General features: G+C 40.3%; 1 protein-coding gene across 1 annotated transcript in view; it reads right to left on the reverse strand.

Annotated features, from left to right (window-relative positions):
• The window catches only part of PRKCB (protein kinase C beta), a 396523-nt gene that overhangs the window by 120143 nt on the left and 254267 nt on the right, over positions 1-22113 (reverse strand). The window contains exons 9-10 of the mRNA XM_027771796.1: positions 14972-15110; positions 852-986 (exon numbers count right to left, since the gene is read on the reverse strand). Of these exons, the coding sequence (XP_027627597.1) occupies positions 852-986; positions 14972-15110 (274 nt within the window). The remainder of the gene's footprint in view (positions 1-851; positions 987-14971; positions 15111-22113) is intronic.

Below are 22113 nucleotides of genomic sequence, written 5' to 3' on the forward strand. Positions count from 1 at the left end.
CTTACACAGGGAACTGTGAAGTGGCGGCAAGGAGGCTTACTTAGCTTTCCTGTTGGTAAGATTGGATGAGGTTTCTTTTTTTTTCCCCATAACATGAGAACAAGGCAAAAACTCCAGAACAAAGGAGACATTGCAGCTGATCATGACAACACCCCCACCCCCACCCCACCGGAGCTTTGGGTTAAGACTCCCAATATAGAAACATCTGCTTATGAGGCAGAACATGAAGTGGTTGATGCATATCTGTGAAAGCCACACCAGTGTCTCTGGGGCCAGTGAAGCCATATATTGGTCTACCATGGGGCATATGTAATAAGACAGGCAGTAGTGAGGACTGTGACAAATAGAACATCCATGTCTGTGTAGTGTGTGAAGAAGTCATTAACTATTCAACTATTCTCAAATGTTGCCTCTAGTTCCAGATGTTTAAAATACTGAAGCCCACTGCACCCCATGATTGCTACAGGACTTTGGGCATATTTTTAAATCTCTGTTAGCCCCATTGGTACAAGGAGAATGAAATGGGCCAGTACAGTTAGACCACTTAACACAGTGCTTGTTACACAGTATATACTCAATACATACTGGCTTGTTTTGTTTTCCCCTTTTCCTTTCCTTCTTCCTCTAATCATCTCTGTTGTCTTCCTTTTTCTATTTCTTCTTTCTTTCTTTCTTTCTTTCTCACATGAGAACTAAATAAAGTATACGTTTGAGGCAGATCCAATCTACCAGTCATCACTCCGTGACTCTGCTTTTACATTTCACTTTGAGGAGGAAAAAAGACAACATGCTAGATGCCATGTTTGATGGACCAATCTGTACTGCAGCTTTCAAAGCACAATCTTCCTTACCAGCCATCAACACCAGCTTTCTGCAGTTCAGAAATCCCAAATGACAAAGATCCCATGAAGTCATTTCTGCTGGTCAGATCCCAGTCCCAAATCTCTACTGACAGTCTTCTATCTTTATCCGATTCTTTCAGCTGACTGCAGAGAGAAAAAGGAAAAGTCAGCGGAGGTTGCAGTGACTGCTCAAGCAGATGATACGTACAAGAGGACAAGACCTGGAAGTAGACATTTTTAAAGATTACAAGCTGCTGTAAGAAAACTAGTCAGTTTTCATCCCAGGCTAGCTCCCCAGGGAGTAAGAACTTCTCCTGTTTGACAGCCTGTGGCTTAAATCGGTTGAGGACCTCAGCCAGCTCCTGCAGGAACAATTGTTACTACTTCTGCTGTCTTATGTCTTAATAAGGCTTACAAGGTTTGGGAAATCCTACTGGCAGACACAAGAAGAAATACAGATATCAATAACATAATTGTGTATGTGTCTGTATTTGTTCACATGTGGGCTGGGGATGAGATTGAGGAAATATATGGAGAAAAGAGTCTTGTATGTGTCTCTGCAAAATAAATAAATCAATCAATAAATAGTTTTGAGAGATGTCCTTGATAGAGGCTAAGATGGCCTCAGTTTTACCCTGACAGAGGAAAAAGGAGATGATACTACCATAAGAACTATGTTTGGACCTGTGGCTAGAAGCAATAGCCTCTTAAGTTGGATTACCTGAAGCCAAATTCCACTCCATTCCAATTTGCTATGGGACTTTGGGCACATTCTTCAACCTCTGTAAGTCCCATAGGTTAAAATGGGAATGAAATGAGTCAATGAAATTAGATCACTTAACACAGTGCTTATTATATAGAGTACATGCTCAGTAAATATTGGTCATTACACATTTATTATAGTTATCACCTGTTGGCCCAGATACATCAAAAAGGGCTCCCCCAGATTCTTAGGGTTCTGGCCAGGGAAGACCCTCATGGAAGCTGCCAGAGATCTCCCAGTAGGCTGCAGACTAGCATCATCCATAAACTTGGCCCTAGAGTGGGTGTCACAACACCCTATGGATTACGTCCCACTGTTTGCTGAAACCACAGCTTCTCCCACAACTTGCCTTCACCTAGCAACACAACATACTCTTGCAAGGTTGTTGGCATCTCTTACTGCAAAAAAAAAAAAAAGAAAAGAAAAGAAAAGCAATTTCAGCATTAACAGGACTGAAAATGTCTAAGTACCAACTAGTGATGGCTGTAGAATCTGTGGATGGATCCTTGGCATGACACTTGTTTAATGGGAATTTTAATTTTAGTAGCATCAATAGCTAAGAAGCTCTATAACGTAAGATAAGCTCTTAGGATAATACACCCTGCTCTATGTCAAAAATTGATTCTTGACTTTCATAATGCACTTCCTAGCCAATCTTCAAGGTTAACTGTAAGTTTTCTAAGCTTCTTTTCCACAAAGTTCACAAGAAAAACTGGTTTCTTTCATTTAGCAAAGTGTTTTCAAGGTTCATCACATTACCGCATGCATCAGTGCTTCCTTCTTTTTTATGACTGAATGATATCCCATTGAATAGATAGACCACATTTTGTTTATCCATTCATCATTTGGTCAACATTTGGGTTATTTCTTTTTTTTTTTTTTTTGGTTACTGTGAACAGGGTTACTATGAACATTCATATACCCAGTGCAAAAGATCACATATTGTATGATTCCACTCATAGGAAACACCCAAAACAGTTAAATCCACAGACACAGAAAGCAGACTAGTAGCTGCCAGGGACTCGAGTAAGAGGGGACGGGGAGTAGCTGCTTAACAAGTACAGAGTTTCCCAGAGGGCTGATGAAAATTTCTTCGAACAATAGAGATGATGATGGTACAATGCCGTGAATGTACTAAATGTCACTGAATTGTGCACATTAAAACTATTAATAGGGACTGGATGGTAGCACAGTAGTAGAACATGATGCTCTACAAAGCTAACCCACATGGGAAGGTTGCAGGTTCATGTCCAGAGACCTCTCTGAGTATGCTGGACAAAGGCCCCCAGTGTAGGGCAGCCTGAAGCTGGCGGTGGATCACAGCATTGAGATCCTATTGGTGGTGCTCTTTCTCCTCTGTCTTCCTTGATCTCACTCACTGATTTTCTCATTCATGGAATAAATAAATAAACTTTTGAAATTGTTAATGGTTAATTTTATATTATGTGGATTTTACCTCAATTTGAAAAGAAAATGTTAAAAATTAAATAGCTTCCCTCTAAACCAAGGTGCATCTCTTATATCACCCATAACCAGTACCCAAAAAGCCCATAGAGAGAAGGCTGGAAATAGCAGCAGCATTATAGCCAGGCTCCACCCTCAACTGGATAAAGGAGGTAAAAAAGCAGAGGATCAGAAGTGAAGATGCAACTGTCCATAGAAAGGATGAGGGTCGAATAACACGTCAGCCTAGAGAAACAGAAGTTAATAAGGAGTCCATCCAAAAGCCAGGAATGTAGATAGTAAAAGGAAAAAGACTAACGCATGAGAGTTGTATAGATCTTGAGGATAAATGCTAACCATCTCACTTGTGATAGAATAAAAAAAGGATACACTGTCAGACCAGCAGGTAGTGTGGTGGTTAAGTCACTGGATCCCACATGCAGACTCTGCAGTTCAAGTCCTGGACCAGGGAACTTGAAAAACACAATAGGCACATGTGCCTATGTGCCCAAAATCCCAAGAGGAGAATGGAGGACAGGGGATTGCAGTACAAACATCCTCTATGGGGAATGATTTCTAACTTTGTCTCTCTATCTCTCTCTCCCTTCCTCCTTCCCTTCAGTACATGTGCCCTATGGCAAAAATCTTTAAAAGAAAAAAGAAAAAGGAAAAGGAAAGAGAAGAAAGAAAGAGAAAATTTCAAGGATACAGTGTCAACCATCCCACTTTTGATAGAAAAACCCAAGGTAATATATTCAATCCAAATTGAATCAAACTATCTGCTGAAAGGCAAATATAGAATGACTCCTAACTAAATCCAAAGATGGTTCAATTTTAAGAAAGCTACTCTTAATAAATACCTTCATCATATTTATAGGTCAAAATAGAAAACTATAAGATCATTGTAGTTATCTAGAAATAGGACATTTTCTTAAGATGACGACTACCTGAAGTAACAACACCACAGTCTGTGATAAATGTAATCCCATTAAAGTCAGGAATAAGACAAAGATACCCATTACCACAGCCATTATTCAACACTTTTTCCAAGGGTCCCACAAGTGCGTTAAGACAATAAAAAAATAGGAGTTCTGTAATTCAAGCTGACAAGTAAAACAGATTTAAAGAAAGAATATTGAAAAGTAGGAGATAAAGCAATCTTCCTGCAACCTTCACATTCACCCAATCATAGTCATTTCCTCCCATGGTCACACTCTGGAACTTATCCCAGAAATTACACCACTTTCTCACTATCAATTTTATGTACCCCACTATCTTATATCTCTTCCCTTTTTTTTTTTTAGTTCATTAACTCTATTACTCCACCACAACAAGCCTTCCTCTGCCAACAGAGTCCAGTGAACCCGATATACTCTCTCTACCTTTCTTTCCTATACTCCATACACCTCCAGATTAGATTTCATGGTACACTATAATTGCTCCCTTGAAAACATCCTCAAGTCCCTGCTCTTCTTTCTTTCCACTGTACTTATCTGAAAAACAGGCAAACAAAAAACAAAACAATAAAATGAAAATATATAAATTTTTTAAATTAATTAATTAATTAAAATAAAATATTTTTTTAAATCTTAAATTCAAATACCTGCCCTTTGTTTTTCTACATACAAGCAACTGACCATTGCTGGGGAAAAAGAAAAAAAAATGTTTAAAATCATAAGGAGCTGGAACTGAATAAAGGAGAAAGTAAAATAATTGAGTGGCTACCAAGATGCAAGTTGCAATTTATTCTGCACTGACATTTTTCTGCATTCCAGCAATGTAGCACTTTCTTCCATTTACCCACAAGATGAATTCATTCTTTTTTTTTTTTTTTTTGGAGAGATTTTCACTATAGGGCGCGTGAGCTCGCCAGACAGACAGAGAGAGACATTAGAGATAGAAAGCGAGAAATCACCCCCCAGGGGGGATGGTCACGCCGCAATCCCTTCTCCTCCATTCTCCTCTCGGGATCTTGGGCACGCACACACATGCGCCCGGTGTGAGTTTTAAGCCACCGGGTCCGGGATGCGAACCGCGGTCGACTACGTGGGAGTCCAGCGACATAGCCATTACGCTAACTGCTGGTTCCCAAGATGAATTCATTCTTTAGCCCAGCTCACAAGCTGCATTTCATTTTTGTACCAAAAGCAAGAATTTTTCCTCTTTGTCTTGATTTAGTTAAATTCAACAAGAAGGTCCCTACTATGTGATAAGCATTCTGCTAGGCAGTGACAATATAAGGGACAACATAGGACATTGATCCTGCCCCCAAGAAATAGATACAACCAAATTTCTAAAAAGCATAGTTGACTTGCAATGAGACAGTAGCCAGCAAGTGGACACATGGCTATGAGAGGTCACAATCTACATCTTACCTAGAAGTTACTTTACACATTTGAACCTCACTTTCTTGATCAATAAAATGGGTTGTTGTAAGAGTAAAACCGGATTTAAAAAACAAATACAAGCTTAGCATAGAACCTGAAACCTAGAAAATAATAAACGTTAACTGTATTATTGCTATTTCATTATTGCTATTATGCATATCCAGTGACCTCTCTCACTACATTTGTCCATTTTCATTACGAAGACCTAATCATTTCCAAATGAACCAATAGCAAACTGAGCCACTTGTATTTTTCTTCTTGAGAACAATGCTTTTGGCCTGTGCATCTGAACTCTTCCAAACGAGTGCTTCCTAAACCTCAGCATGCATAAGAATCACTCAGAAGGCTTGTGAGACATTGATTCCTGGGACTCAACCCTAAAGATATATGAGGTTCCAGTTCAATAAGTCTGGAGTCAGACCTGTTCATTTGCTTTTCTAACAAGCTCTTGTTAGAAACAAGCTCTATAGGCACACGGAGTCCACAGAACACTCATTAAATAACATTCTAGAGGATAATTAGTTAAGATACCCATGCATTTTCTCCATGGCATACAAACTCCAACTGATATATTCATTTTTTGAGCCTTCCAAGGAAAATAGCATGTGCCAGTTTCTAGGCTGGGACCTTGGAATGACACCTCCATCACACTCTGAGCTGAATAAAAACATGATCCCAGACACTGTGAAGTCTCAGAACCTCCTCTGTCTGGTTGATTGGCAGCACATATGGAAGTGGAAACAGCTTATCTTACTTTTCTCCCCTAAGGCCACACCCCTTTCCCTATCTTTAAAACTGACAAAGATAATCATCATTGAGGAAAAAACCTTCTATTGTAAGTTTAGGACTTTATCTTTCAGATTGCTCTTTGCAGGATAAATGTATGACGTATTCTGAAGTTTTCTATCTCAGGGCTAATGGTATATAATGACGTTTCCTTGGCGTCTGCTCCCCTCTGAACCAAACATTCTCACTGAGGTGTGACCTCACATCTCTCCTCACCCTAAGAGATCCTTTCTTCTACGATCTTTTTTTTTTATTATCCTCATAATCTTTTTTATAGTACATTGAATCACATATATCTTTACAGTGTATTACATTTCTTTTTCCAACACGATTACCATGCATACCAGCCAAGACAAAGACATTACTATCCACTCATCATCACCAAATAGCTTTTCATCATTTGTTTTCAGATTGTTATTATTTATTCTCATTATTTTTTTAAACATTCGACCACTATATATCATTTGGCTTGTATAAAAAATTTACCTAATATGAAATACTTCTCAGACCAGTCCAGTAGAGAATACTATACATGCTATCATCAACAAGTAATAAACCATTTCTGTGTCCCACTAATGTCCTGCCTCTCTATTTGTTCTCTTGCTTTCCTTCTTTACACTCTTCCCTTCTTCCCCTGCCCCTTCCACACTGTCTTCAGCATCCATAACTATTTCCACTGTCTTCTATTATCTTTTTGAGTCTATCCTCTACCAAAGGAGGAAAATTTTTCTGTGAAACAGAAAGAAACGTAAATGATTCCAGGACTGTTGGCATTCACATCTCCAAGAGCTTTGGCTACTAAAGACATTGTATCATGAGCAGTTGACAGTAGCTGCAGGCTAAGATCCAAAGGCCTGTCCCTCCTGAAGCTTTTCAAAGTCGAGTCATGTTTCCCAGCAGCAAGAGAGCCGCATATGTATCAAGGAAGCAAATCTCTCTAGACCACACTTGGCGAGACCGACTTTGATTTTTCTTGATAAATGTTTCTTTACTATCATTGTTGAAATCCAGCCAGCCCAGATGGTACAAAATGCTTCACACAAAGTAGAAATAGCAACCTTCCCCCCTGGTGGAAGTCGGCTAAATGTGCAAGAGAAGAGCATCCTGGTCCAGAAAACTTCATGAAACCGGTTGGGGAGAGACAGGGTAAGGTCTGGCTGTTTCCATCAAAGGATCTTCAGAACAAGAGAGGCCTTCACGTTCTGGTGAAAGTTGCCTAAGACTGCACTGAATCCATAAACTGGGAGCACTAACGTTAACTGTTTTCTTTAAAACTGTTTTTTCCAGAGAACTTTCTTAATTGTTTCTTCCTGAGAAAATACAATTAGCTGTCGGAAAAGTGAATAATGCCTTGGTTCTTCATTGTGTGAATCAGGAGTGTCTCTTATTAACCTTGTTTGCAGGAACTTTCCTCATTATCATGAGTCCTCATTTGTCCCCTCGATGGACAAATTCAAACCAACACCCACTGCCATTCGGTTTGAGGGTGTTTGTGATGACAAAAGTAGGAAATAACTAAGTGTCCATGAACAGGGAGTGGAGTAAACAATACATGGGATATTCACACTATGAAGTACTATCCCAATGCTGGTAACATTGGGCCACCTACATGGACTGATGCATTCAAGAAAAAAGCAAGATGAAGGTAAATAATGGCAATATAATGCCTCTTTGTTTTAAAAAAAAAAAAAGCATGAGTGGTTCAATTAAAGAATCTAAATCTGAACTATTAGATAATAGCCTTGGATCAATGTTACATTTCCTCATTTGGATAAGTGTACTTTATGAATGTCAGAGAAGGTCCGTGTTATTGAAAAATACATATTAAAGTATTGAGGAGTAAACAACCATAACTTCAACTTACTCTCATGTAGCTCAGAAAAGAATATACAAAAGTACTTAGGAGAGCTGGACCAGTACTTAGGAGGGATGGTCCATTACAGGTGACAGGCCACTACTGTGTGATACTGAAGCACATGGAAGGCCCAGGTTCAGATCCCAGACCAACCTAAATATGTAAGGTATGGCCGTGCATGCTTAAAATCCTAGCTAATTGGGTGTAGGGTGGGAAGATCATGGCATAGTGAGATCCCGCAAAAAATACCTATCCCTCTCCCCTCAATTCTTTATCTAACTAAAAATAAATTAACAGAGAATGATAAATCAAGTTGAGCAAAATACAATTAGTGAATAATCAATAGAAGTTCTTTGTACTCTTCTTGCAATTTTTCTGTAATTTGACACTATGTCAAAATCAAGGATTAAAAAAAAAAGGTCCTTCTATTGTCAAAAATGTACAATAAAATGCATTTTCTGGGCCAGCTAGTGGTATGGTTAAGGCAGCTAGATCTTACATGGCTGACTCTGTGGTTCAAAGCCCTGATTCTTATGTGTGCTAAAATCATGAAAGGAGAGAGAAATGGAGGAGGAAGGATTATGTTAATACTGTCCTGGGGGGGTGTTTTCTCACCTCTACTCTCCTAGTCTGTCTCCAGGGAGTGCACACGCCCTTCAGCAAATAAAAAAATTTTTTTTTCTTCTACAAGGTCATGTATGAATGTGAATTTATAGAAAAGAATATGGAAGGATATACAAAAAAACTGATTTAAAATAATGGTCCTATCAGAGGAAAAAGTACAAGAACCTGAGCGAACAAAAGGACATTAACCTTATCTTTCATATTCTAAAATTCTTACAAAGAGAATGCATTCTCATATTGTTATTAAAATTTAATTTAAAAATTTAATTATGCATCAATAGCTTCCAAGAATCTATTACCCTGGTCATCAAGGCCCCCATCCATACCCCCAACAGGCTTTACCAAGCAGAGTGAGGTTTTAAAGCTTGTGGTTGAACTTATAGAACCCAGCAAATGAGCTCATGGCGAATAACGCACGGACCCAGTATGACCTCACTGAATAATTTGGATGCCCTAGGATCAAGGGGAGACACTAAACAGGTGAAAACCTTCAAAGTCGTCCACCCACCTCTTTCACTATCCTGCCCCCTCTTTGCCTTCTATTTCAGTGATCTCCTAGTGGTTGACAGCTCACCTGGGCCTCTGGTTACCCCACCACTCTGCCATACCTTTTTATTTATTGTTTTAAACATTGTACATCTTCATATTGCACTGCATGATTTTTTTATTGTACCACAAATACCATGCATATTAGCCAAGTCAAAGGCATTACCATACATATTTTCATCAACAGGAAACGTTTCACATTTGTCCATTAAGTGTTTTGTTTGTTTCTTCCCTCATCCCCTCCCTCCGACCCCCATTACCCACCCCACTCCCGCCACACCTTAAGTTAGAAGCTTCTTTATTCCTCTGCTCTACAATCTAGGTTTGTATCCTTTTAATTTCTGTGTAATTAGTACTTCTTCTAGCCTTTGGAGTTTCTAACAAGACTGTCTGATGCTGGGGCTTTTTTAAGCCTCTACTCTTTCAGAATCTCCTTCCCAGTCCCCTTAACTGGCCATCCTATGTGGCCTTGTCAGGTAGGTTCTGAAGTGATCAAGCAAACATAGGGTTTTGAGGCAGTCCATATCTAGTATGTAAGTCACCCTGAATAAGTCTTGACCCCCAGAACTCCTAAAACAGTTGGTTCCCCATCACTGCTGGCAGAGGTACAGTTCTCATCCATCTAATTATCTATGTTGAGACAGAATTCCAGCTGGACCTTCACGGTATCTGTCAAGAAGAGAGTCTGTCAAATCATAGCAAGTGCAACAATGGCAAGGAGCTAGTGCAGCTAGATCAGGAACCAAATTAGCAACAGCTGAACTTTGGAGTCAGACAAGGACTTTGTCTACCTCAGCCATAAACTCTAACTGGGCCTTGTGAGATTGGAGTCTCTCACTCGGCAAAGTACTTTTGTAAGCCATCCAAAGTGTATGAATAGTTCACTCATTTCTATTGCTGAGTAATATTCCACTGTATGGATGTACCACAATTTGTGTATCCATCCATCTGCTAAAGAACACTTGAGTGGTCTCCAATTTTTGGTGATTACAAAGAGAACTGCTATACATATTCATAGGTTTGTGTGTAAGCATAAAGTTTCATTTTGCTAGGACAAATACCTGAGACTGGCATCAAGGAGTTCCATGGTAAGTGTATGTTTAACTTTATATAATAAGAAACTGCCAAATAATCTTTCAACATGGCCATGCCATTTTGTGTTCCCACCAATAGTGAATGAGAGTTCTTATTTTGCATCCTTGCTACACATTGTACTGACAGTATATATTTTCATCATCATCCTCATCCCACTATTTTAGCCATTCTAACTGGTGTATAATGGTATCTCATCATGGTTTCAATTTGCTTTTCCCTAATTTCTAATGATATTGAATATCTTTTCATCTTTATATCGCCTTCATTAAGCTGTTTTTTAGCTCATGTTTTTTAGTGGGGTTATTTCTTTTAATACTAATGAGTCTGAAAGTTTTTTTTCACCCAGGATACAAATCCTTTATCAGAAATGTGACTTGCAAGTATTTTCTTCTAGTTAGTAGTTTATCTTTTCATTCTGTGATGTCTTTTACAGAAAAAAAGTTTTTAAAATTTTTTATGAAGTCCACTTTGTCATTTTTGTTATTTTATGAGTCATGTTTTTAGCATCATGGCTAACTCCAGATCATGAAAAATTTTTCTAAAATTTTATACCTTTACCTAAGACCCCTTTTAAGTTAACTCCTGAGTAAAACGTAAATTTTATTTGCATGTTACTATCCAATCATTCCAACATCATCTGTTAAAAGATATCCTGTTTCTATTTCATTACTTTTGCACTTTAGTCAAAACTCGATGGGTATATTGTGTGGACCTATCTCTGGACTCTGTATTCTGCTCCACTGGTTAATGGGGTATATTCGCTCCTTTATCAATATCATACTGCTTGATTACTGAGCTCTATACAGTAATAACCAAGATTAAGTGCTATGATTCCTCCAATTTTATTCCTTTTTTTTCCAGAATTATTTATTTAATTTAATTTATTTATTTATTTTGCTATAGGGCATGTGTACTCACCAGAGAAAGAGAGAGCTAGAGAGAAAGAGAAAGGAAGCTTCCAGGTCCAGAACTTGAACCACAATCGGCCATCTGGGAGTCAGCCCCTTAATCACCATACCACCTACCGGCCCCTCAACATTATTCTTTGTCTTAAAAACTATTTTGGTTATTTTAGTTAATTTGTCATTCCATACAAATTTTAGAATCAACTCAATCATAACAACCAGAAAATTCTGCTGGGATTTTTACTAGAATTTCATGAATTCTATAAATCAATGAATAAGAATTGGCATCTTTGGGGCTGGATGGGTAGGTAGTATAATAGTAGCACAGCATTCTGCAAGGCTTACCTACATGGGAGGGGTTCTGGGACCTCCCTGAATATATATGCCAGGCGTGCATGTACCCATGATCCGGGCTGAGGCTAGGGATAGATCATGGTGTCAAGACCCAGTTGGGGTGCCTGTTTATCCATCTGTCTCTCTCTGGATCTCTCATTCTTGGAAAAAAATTAAACTTTTAAAAAATTGACATCTTCAATCTGGTCACATGGCTTAGAGGTTAAGGAAGCCAGATCCCGCATGCCAACTGTGGTTTGGGTTCTAGTCTCAGTGGACTGAAAAATATACCAGGATAGACCAGCAGCTGGTGTAGTGTTTAATGTGCCGGACTCCCACATGGCCAAGTGTGGTTTGAGTCCCAGACCTGGCAGCTTGAAAATCATGACAGACATATGCCTCCCCAAATCCCAGGAGGAGAATGAAGGAGAAGGGATTGTGATGTGGCCATCCCCTCAGGGGTTGATTTCTCACTTTGCCTCTCACTGTCTCTATCCAACAATTGCACATGCCCTATGGCAAAGATCTTAAAGAGAGAGAGAGAGAGATTTTTTTTTAAAAAAATGCCAGGCAGAAGTGTGTGCATGCCCAACATCCTACCAGGATAGAGAAATGGAGGATAAGGGACTGTAGTGTGACTCCATCCCATTGTGGGATGCTTTTTCTCTCTCTCCTCTGTCTCTCTGTCATTCTGTCTCTCTAGTGAGTATATATACCCTCTGGTATTTAAAAAAATAAAAAATAAAATTGGCATCTTCACTATGCTGATTCTTTTGATTCATGAAGAAGGTATATCTCTCCATTTATTTAGGAATTCATTTATTTCTTTTAGTGTTCTAATTTTCAGCACATCAATTCTAAACATGTGATGTTAAATTTGTACCTGAATATTTCATCTGTTTTTGGAGATATTAATATAAACTTATTTTAGAAGTTTGGCTTCTAATGGTTTATTGTTAATATATAGAAATGCAATTGGTTTTTTGTGTGTTGACTTTGTATCTTGCAACCTAACTAAATTCACTTATTAGTTCTAGGGATATTTTTGGTAGATTCTTGTGGATTTTCTATATGGACAATCATGTTTTCTGTGAACAGGGACAGTTTTATTTTTCTTCTATATGCTTTTATTTATATTTATTTTATTGCACTAGTTAGATCTTCTCATATAGTGTTGAAAAGGAATGGTGATGGTGGACATTCTTGTTTTGTTCCATAACTCAGAAGGAAAGCATCCAGTCTTTTACCATTAAATATAGGGTTATCGGAAAAATCATGACATATTTTTCTATGCAAAAAATAAATCGTGACTTTTCTGACTACCCAATGTATTGTAGGTTTTTGGTAGATGTCCTTAATTAGGTCAAGGAAATTCCCTTCTAAGTGTGTAAAGAACTTTAATTATGAACGGATAATGTATTTTGTCAAATGCCTTTTCTGTTTAGGTTATTGGCATTGTGGAGTATATTTTTATTTATTTTTTTAAGAGAGATTTTTGTTATAGGCTGCATGTGCTGACTGGAGAGACAGAGAGACAAAAAGCGAGAAATCACCCCCCAGGTGGGATGGTCATGCTGCAATCCCTTCTCCTCCATTCTCCTCTTGGGATTTTGGGCATGCACACACGCACCTAGTGTGATTTTTAAGCTGCCGAGTCCCGGACCTGAACTGTCATCAACTATGTGGGAATTCAGCGACGTAACCATTACATTATCTGCTGGTCCCAACATAGTGGGGTATATTAATCCATTTTTTTTAAATTGCTGAATGATCCTTGCATTCCCAGAATAAAACTCAGTGTGGTGCATTATTCTTTTTATACATTGCAGGACTTGATTTGCAAATATTTTGCTGAAGATTTCTGCATATATTAATGTACTCATAAAGGATGTTTGTAGTTTTCTTGTTCTGTTTTTGTCTGGTTTTGGTATTGGGATAATGCTAACCTCACAAAGTAAGTTGGAAAATGTCCCTCCTCTTTTTTTGTTTCTAAAGATTAATCTATGTTATTTCTTCTTTGTGTTTGGTAGAATTCACCCATGTCAATTTCATTTTAAGCACTTCTTCATCTGGATTCCACAAAGTTCAATATGTTTTATTACTATCTTTTTCTTTCTGTGCAAATATTTTCTAATTTCCTTTGAGACGTCCTCTTTGAACTGAACCATGAATTATTTAGAAGTTTATTTTTAAATTTTCATATTTTCCCAGGGGCTCTACTCACATGATTTTAACTTCTACCTAAATACTGACAAATCCCACCCACACCTCTTTACTGAGGTGTACAACTGTCTACTGGGTATCTTTTAGTGCATGTCCCACAGGTATATCCAATTCAACATGTCCAACAACACTCACTATCTCCCTGCTCTTCCCCTCCACCAATTTTAGTAGGTGCTCAACCATCCACTCAGTTGTCCAAGTGAAAATCTGGAAGCCACCTTGGTCTTCTTGCCTTGGGGCCATCTGTGACTATGTACTGTTTGTTCTACCTCTTTATTATTGTGAGTGCCTGAGCCCTTCTCACCACCCATACTACCACTACCCCCAGTAATAATTGTGTCATAGGATTATTGTAATTCCTACATTATACTTGAAGCCTGGTATTGTGCTTAGCAGGTAATAGGTGATTATTTAAATTTTTTTGAACAAAAAAATTTTTAAAAAGTAATATCAGGGAACCAGCAGTTAGCCTAATGGCTATGTCGCTGGACTCCCACGTAGTCGACCGTGGTTCGTGTCCCGGACCCGGTGGCTTAAAATTCACGCCGGGCGCGTGTGCGTGCGTGCCCAAGATCCCGAGAGGAGAATGGAGGAGAAGGGATTGCGGCGTGACCATCCCCCCTGGGGGGTGATTTCTCGCTTTCTGTCTCTACGTCTCTCTCTGTCTGTCTGGCGAGCGCATGCGCCCTACAGTGAAAATCTCTCTCAAAAAAAAAAAAAAAGTAATATCAAACAAATATTTTTCCTTAACTTAAAAACACAGCTTCCAGGCTGTATATAGCAAGTGGCATGGTGGTTAAGGCACTGGACTTTCACATGGCCAACCAAGGTTCAAGTCCTGGACCTGACAGCTTGAAAATCACACAGGGTGCCTGTGCATGCAGGCCCAAAATCTCAGGAGGAGAATGGAGGAGAAGGGATTATGGCCCAGCCATCCCCCCAGGGGATGAGTTCTCACTTTCTCTCTCACTGTCTCTCTCTAGTGAGCACACATGGCCTTTAGAAAAAAAGTGAGAAAAAAAGAAAAATATATATGTAGCTTCCAAATAAAATGTTGAGCTATTCATTACACATTTTACAAACAACAATGAAGTCAACAGAATGAAGTCAATTTTTAAATACAGAAATGTTCATTTCAAAAGCTTGACTGTACCTCTTCAGTAACTTACAAGTGGGGATTCTTGCTGATTTTCACGTTCAAGGTGACCAGAAGTTCCTCTCCATATCTGTGATGTTCATTCGTCACTGTGAAATACTGAGCTAAAACCTTTTTCCTTAGCTTTTGGTTGCTATTAGGTTGCCCAGGGCCTGTTTCAGAAGTGCTTTACTATTCAATAGTTTCTTTGGAGTTGAATTTACCTTTTGCCTGAGCCTCTTGGTTTTCTGCCATCAGAATGTCCTGGGAACTTCATCTTTTTCTTCTTCGAATCTGTTTCAGCTTCCTATGCTTGCGCTTTCTTTTTCCTGCAGCTGTTTCTGTCTCTTCCTTGGCAGCGTCTGCTCCAGGGCCCCCACCTCCATCTGCTGCCTCCTCCATTGCACGTTAAAAAAACTTCCTGCTCTTCACTCTGCCGAATCGTTGGCCTCAGAGGCTTCCAGCCTGCCAACTTCCAACTCAGCTTCCTGTCCTTTTGAGCACTTCTTGGGCTTCTGACTCCTTGAATTTTCTCGGTAGCTTTATATTTTTAGTTCTTTCCCCCCCCCCTCTCTTTTGGTATTCTTCTTTCCTCTGTCTTTAACTCCTCTGCTTGCTCTTCTGTGGCGTCATTTGCCTTGGAGACAAAACCTTGGCACATATGTCTGTGTGTGGATCTGTCACTTGGGGGAGCGGTTGTTGATCTTGTCCTTTCCTGACTGGCTCCTGAACCCATGCCTGCTGTTTAACATCGCCTTTGTGGGTTTCACATTCATACCCTTTGCCATGGTCCTTCTGAGCTTCACTTACACTTTCACATGGTTTTATAGTTACCACCCCAGAGATCTTCACCACAGTCAATGCAAGAAAGACATTCACAGTTCCTGCAAATAGATGCATGCTTTTCCACTTGTATTTTCTTCACTGATTCACCACATGCATTGCATATAAAATAAAATAACATTTTCAGCTAAATGATTAAATAGTCTCCATCTAAGTACAGGCTTCAAGTCTTGTTCTCTCGGTTAGTGCTCACCAGTGGTTTCAACCAGCCACAGGGAGCACATGCCCTCCTAAAATTCCCAGCGCAGAATTCACTTCTCACGAGTTGATTTTTAAACAGCAGTTACTCCTACGATTGTGCTTGGGCACTCAGTTTTCCTCTGTGGGTGAAATTAAGATTCTTCTAGCTGGTTTCCTGCTTCCATTCTTACTCTATCCCCCCCCCTCCTCCACATTTCCACCAAAGCCATCTCTCAAAGCCTCAAATCTGATCACATACTCTCCGAACAAAAACTTTTCATAGTTTTGCAAAATCTATTAATAATATTATTCACCATAAACTAGGTCAAAGGAGAAAAACTATATAATTATCACAAAAAATTACCAAAAAAGGCAATTGAGAAAATTCAATAACCATTCCTTCTTTTAACAGTTGGAAAAATAGGAATAGATGAATGCTATTCTTGATATAATAAATATATCATGCTTACTGGTAAAATTCTAGAAGCCTAGCTACTAAGGACACAATCAAATTAAGAATACCCACCATCATCATGATAATTTAACATTGTTACATTGTTCAGAAGGTACTAACCAATACAATTACATAAAAGAGAAGTATAAGAGGCTTAGATGTTGGGAAAAAAGGACACAAAATTACTTAGTATTGTCTGAACTTCATCTTAGAGAAACCCCTCAGAGGTTTTTGGCACGTGATTGACATCATTTTTCTGATTTTGAGCCTTGATTCTTTTTTTCCAATTTTAATCTTTTAGTCATTTTAGTGGCAATTTGAAAGAAAAAGACATTAAATCTAGGGTCTCAGCTGACCATGAGTTACTTTTTTAATTAGAAAACAAACTCATTTAAATCTGAGAGAAATAAACCATTGTGTAATAGAAGGCCAGTCTTGTATCCATTATTCTTTTCTTGTTTGTTTTTTGTTTTTTGTTTTTTGGCTTTTTTTTAGCTATAGAACGCATGAGCTTGCTGGAAAGACAGAGACAGAGAGCAAGAAATGACCCCTCAGGGTAGATGGCCACACCACAATCCTTTCTTCTCCATTCTCTTCTCAGATCTTGGGCATGCATACACACGTGCCTGGTGTGAATTTTAAGACATCAGGTCCAGGATTCGAACTGCAGTCAATTATGTAGGAGTCCAGTGATGTAACCATTATGCCATCTGCTGGTCCCATATCCATTATTCTTAACAAATGAAATTGTACACAACTCATATGCCCCAGGTTTGGTCCCTCAGACTCTTCCAAGTTCTGAATTTGTGTGTCACTGCCCAAATCATGCAACTTTTGTGCTCAGTAAATGGGTTCTCCTTAAAACCAGAAACTTGGAAATCTGAATGGTTCTGTAATCCACTGAAACCAGTTTAGTGTCAACTATTTTCTACAGAGGTTTCCTGGTCATTCAGGGTCCTGTAGTTCCAGAGCTGATCTCTGGAACCATACAACTGCACAACCACAACCCCTCAAGTCCAGGGACCACTCCTCTCCACAAGGAGGATCTGGGTTAATACCCCTTGGAGGTCTCACAACCCCAGTCTCTTCATACCTGGCACTCCTCTGTGACAAAGGCAATGTCACCGCTGGGTGTCTCTAGGGATGCAATGCTTGTCTGCAGGGTAGAGCATGCAGAGCTTGATGCAGATAGAGGAGGAATCCTTCAGATAAGCTTGGAAAAACAAGAGCAAATCTTCCCCCCCAGTGAACATCTGTCCCCTTCAGGCTGGCCCTGAGGGTCTTTCCTGATGCCTTAGGACAGATGGTTTGGGAATAATAGCATCCAATAAGTGAGCTTTATCTCTTGTTTGGAGACCACCTCATGCCTTAGGATGATAGAAAACAAGAAAAACAGACGAGGCTTACTGCTTCCTTGCTCATATCCTTAGGACAGGAAACAGGATGGAGTGCCCAGAGGGCCCTACCCTTGTCTGAGTGCTGAGTAAATGTAGCATGAAGGCGGGTGGTGTTCAGCCCCTCTGCTGCAGTGGCTGCTGACATGGCTTTGGGCGCTGCTTCGCAATGTGATTATTTCTAAAGATGTGACATAAATACTAACATGGGGTCCCTGGAGCCGCAGAGTCGCTACTTGGCAGCTTAATTTGGACATTCAATCAAAACTGTCCATCGGCAGCTTTGCACAGACCAAACAGCCAGGGCCAGAAGCCCCGCAATCTGCTTGGTGAGATCGCTAAGTGATGGGTTTAATTTCCAGAGGCCTGAGACAAAAAGCCTCCCTAGCTCTGAGAAAGGCAGCTTACCTCCCTTCTCTAGAGAAACAGTACATATTTCCTCATTTCTTCAGTGGGCTCCCTGCTTTGATTGAAGAGCCCTATCTACATTAATCACATCACTGAATCATAGAACTCAAAGGATTTTTAAAAACCTGATAGCCACATTCTCACACCATGTTCCCTAGGCAGTCAGAGGAAAAGGCTGTCATTTGAAGATAAGTTTTCTGTTTCTTCTACAGTCATTCAGGGATGATGAGGGAAAAAAGCATCAGCTGGAAGGCGTCTCAACAGAGGGATGTCTCCTCTGCATGCACTGTCAAACTTCTTCAGTGGCAGAGGAGCTCTCAAAGAGGGAGAACATTCTGCTGGACTCATTTATCCTAAATGGATGGATGGGTTGATGGAAAGGATAAATGGATGGGTAGATGGCTGGATTATACGGATGGATGAATGGATGGGCTGGGTAGGTGGATAGATTGATGGACAGGCTGGGTGGAGAGGTGGAAGAATAGATTGAGTAGATGGATGATTAAAACAATGGGTTTTAACCAACCTGAAGGAAAATGGCATTCTTTAAACTTTAATTTTATTATAATTTTACCAAACTATATCTCAAGGCCTCTGTAGCACCTACTGAATCCTCCCATTTCCCCCCATTCTTCACTACTGTACACACACACATTAAAATAATCCCAAATGTCACAGCCCAGGGATCAGCTAACCAGTACTAATGTCGTCCTCAGGATTGGAACCAGATATGGTTCCACTGGCCGCCCTGATATGCCCAGGTGTTAACTTTAGTTGCTAGGCTATGGAGAGGTCCCAGGTGGATCCCAGGTGAGTGGCTGAGGCAGTGAGGAGAGCTACCTCAGGAGAGTCACAGCTGTCTTCTGGCAGATACAGAATACTGCTGCAAGGTTCTAGAAGGTCTAACTGCACTCAGACACTGATGCGAATGTGCAACTATCTTTAAAAGGGGTGCACAGCCAAGATGGGGAGAGTTTGAGCACAGCCCCCACCCTATATTCCAAACCCAGTTAGATTATATTCTAATCTCAGTTTGCTTTGTATTCCAAACTCAGTTCAAATGGAGATGAACACTCCAGGGACCCCGCCCATCAGCAGATGTTGTACTCCAGCTCACTGAGAACAAGTCCCACGATGTTTCTTTCTGCAGCTCAAACAATGGAGTTAAAGGCACAGTGGTGAAGGGTATTATGTCGATTTACGTGCTGCTTTCTCCCACTTCGCACTTCACTGAATTCTGTCACTTGTACCCTGAGGCCCTTCCCCCCAGACCATACAGCTAGACATGAGTCATCCTGCCTTAGGGAGAAAGTTGTTAAGGTAAGGCTGAGAAACCAAAGGCAGCAAATTATTTACTTTTCAGTTCTGAAAGCTTCTGCCTCTACCTTCCTCTCCAGCAGATCTCAAAAGCAGAGCTCCAAGCTCTGGGATGATAGGAAGCGTAGACAGAGAAGTAGATAAGCCCTCCTGTGCTCTGATTTGTTCCTCTGCTCTCTATAGCCAGTTAGCCCCACCTGCTACTTTTTCATCCAGACAAGCCAAAACTCCTATGCCTATCCTCTCACAAAACAGATCCCTAGAAGTGTCTCCGTCATACCAATCACAGAAAGAGGCCCGGTCACAATCTCAAATGAGCTATGCTGGGTATATAAACACAACGTTCAGCACGCTCTTAACAAACCCCTTTCCAGACCGAGGAATGCTATTGCGGAGTGGTTCCCAAAGTCTCGTTCAGAACAGCAGCAGCAGCATCACCTTCACCTGGGAACTTGCTAGAAATACAGATTCTCAGGCCCCACCCAACTTTCTAAATCAAAGATGGAGCCCAGCAACCTGTTTTTTGTTTTTTTCTTTTTTTGGAGAGGTTTTATTCGCTAAAGGGCGCGTGCGTTCGCCAGCCAGACAGAGAGACATAGAGACAGAAAGCAAGAAATCACCCCCCAGGGGGGATGATCACGCCGCAATCCCTTCTCCTCCATTCTCTTCTCAGGATCTTGGGCACGCACGCACACACGCCTGGCGTGAGTTTTAAGCCACCGGGTCCAGGACACGAACCACGGTCGACTACATGGGAGTCTAGCAACATAGTCATTACGCTAACTGCTGGTTCCCTGGCAACCTGTTTTTTAACACATCTTCCAAGTTATTCTGATGCACTCTCAGCCATGAAAATGTATGCTTTTGAGTTGTGCTATCTGATAGAACTTTCTGGAATAGTGGAACTCTTTGCTGTCCAATATAGTAACCACTAGCCCCAGTTAGCTGTTGCATTTTTGAAAGGTGTCTGCTGTATTCAAAGATCTGAGTTATTCCTTTTATTTAATTTTCATTAAATAGCCACTCATGGCTAGTGGCCACCAGACTGCATGGAGCATCTGAACCCTGCATCAGCCTCCTGACAGGTCTCCCTCTCTGCACCCTTTGTTCATTCCAGGTCAGTCTGTGAGCTGCAGACAAATTAATCTTTCCTGAGCACAGATCTTATCATGTCATTCCTACTCTAAAACATCCTCAGTGACTCACCGTTGTGACTTTAAGTCCATGTTCTTCTTGTTCTTTTTTAGAAATCCAAAAATGATTATCCCAAAATGATAGGGAAAAAAAAGATTAAATAGTAAGAGTTAATGGTGAATGAACTTGCACTACGAGCCAGTCACTCTTCTAAGTCCTATACACGCAGTATCTTATTTATTCTCACAAGAACAGTATGATGTGAGTAGTAGTGTTTTTTCCATTTTTCTGATATGGAAACTGAGAACTGAGAAGGTTGAATGACTTGCCCAAAGTCTCATAGCTGGTCACAGTAGAGGAGCCTTTGAACCCAGGCTCCTTTGGCTCCAGAGGCTGCACTCTTAACCATGTAATTGCACTGCTTCGGAAAAACTATCTGGGTCAGGATTTTTCCCACTGAGTATGTCTCTTATTTAATCTATACCAATGGCCATGTGTTCTATGACAGCAGCTTCTGTAGTGCTTGCTCTTCTATAGTGAACAAACAAAAGCCATCATCAGTTGTCTTGGACTCCTTCAGGAACAATATCAACATAATTATCCCCCAAATAGCATCTTCCCAACGTATTTATCCCCCAAATAGCATCATTCCATCTCAGAAAGTATACTTGGCACATTATAGATAATGTCATCACATCATTCATCAAGTTTATAAAAGCATAATGGGCACAATGCTGGAGCCACATGGGAAGGTCTGGGGTTCTGACCTTGGTTCGACCTGAACATGCCAGGTGCACCTGTGATCTTGGTTAACTGAAGGCTGGGGGGGAGGGGAGCGGATCACAATGTGACACGACCCCGTTAGAAGTCCCTGTCTATCTCTGTCTGTTTAAGACAGAAGGACCCAAACAGGTGAGCAATAGAAGGCCAACTTTAGGTCAGACAAGGCTCTTACAGCTAAAACAATTCTATCCTAACCTGCATCATGGGGCTGAGAGTCAAAACAGTTAGCAAGTAGTTTATCCAACAGAATGGACTCAGAATGCCCTTGAGTCAACATGGAGGCTCCCACTGGACTAGACATTGACCTTTTCATTACCAGATCATGCCCGGGGGCTCTTGGGAAAGGCATTGACGAGGCCAAGAAGGCAGAGAGCACTTGCAGGTATTGATTATTTGCCAACTGGCATGAAAGTATTCTGACATTTTGACAGCTAGTCTTAACTGAGATGACTGAGCACTGCTCAAATCCTTCTTTACTGTAAAACATACTAAGGTATTGGATAGTTTTACTTTTAAAGAGCTTTTAAAAGAGAAGTTTAAAGAAAGCAGATTGGTGGTTTCTAGGGGCTAGGAAGAGACAGGAATAGGGAGTAACTGCTTAATGGGTGTGGGTATTTTTTTTGGTGTGATGGAAATGTTTTGGGACTAGACAGAGCTGATAGT

Source organism: Tupaia chinensis, unplaced genomic scaffold (assembly GCF_000334495.1).
Source record: "Tupaia chinensis unplaced genomic scaffold, TupChi_1.0 Scaffold000231_2, whole genome shotgun sequence".
Taxonomy (NCBI): Eukaryota; Metazoa; Chordata; class Mammalia; order Scandentia; family Tupaiidae; genus Tupaia; species Tupaia belangeri.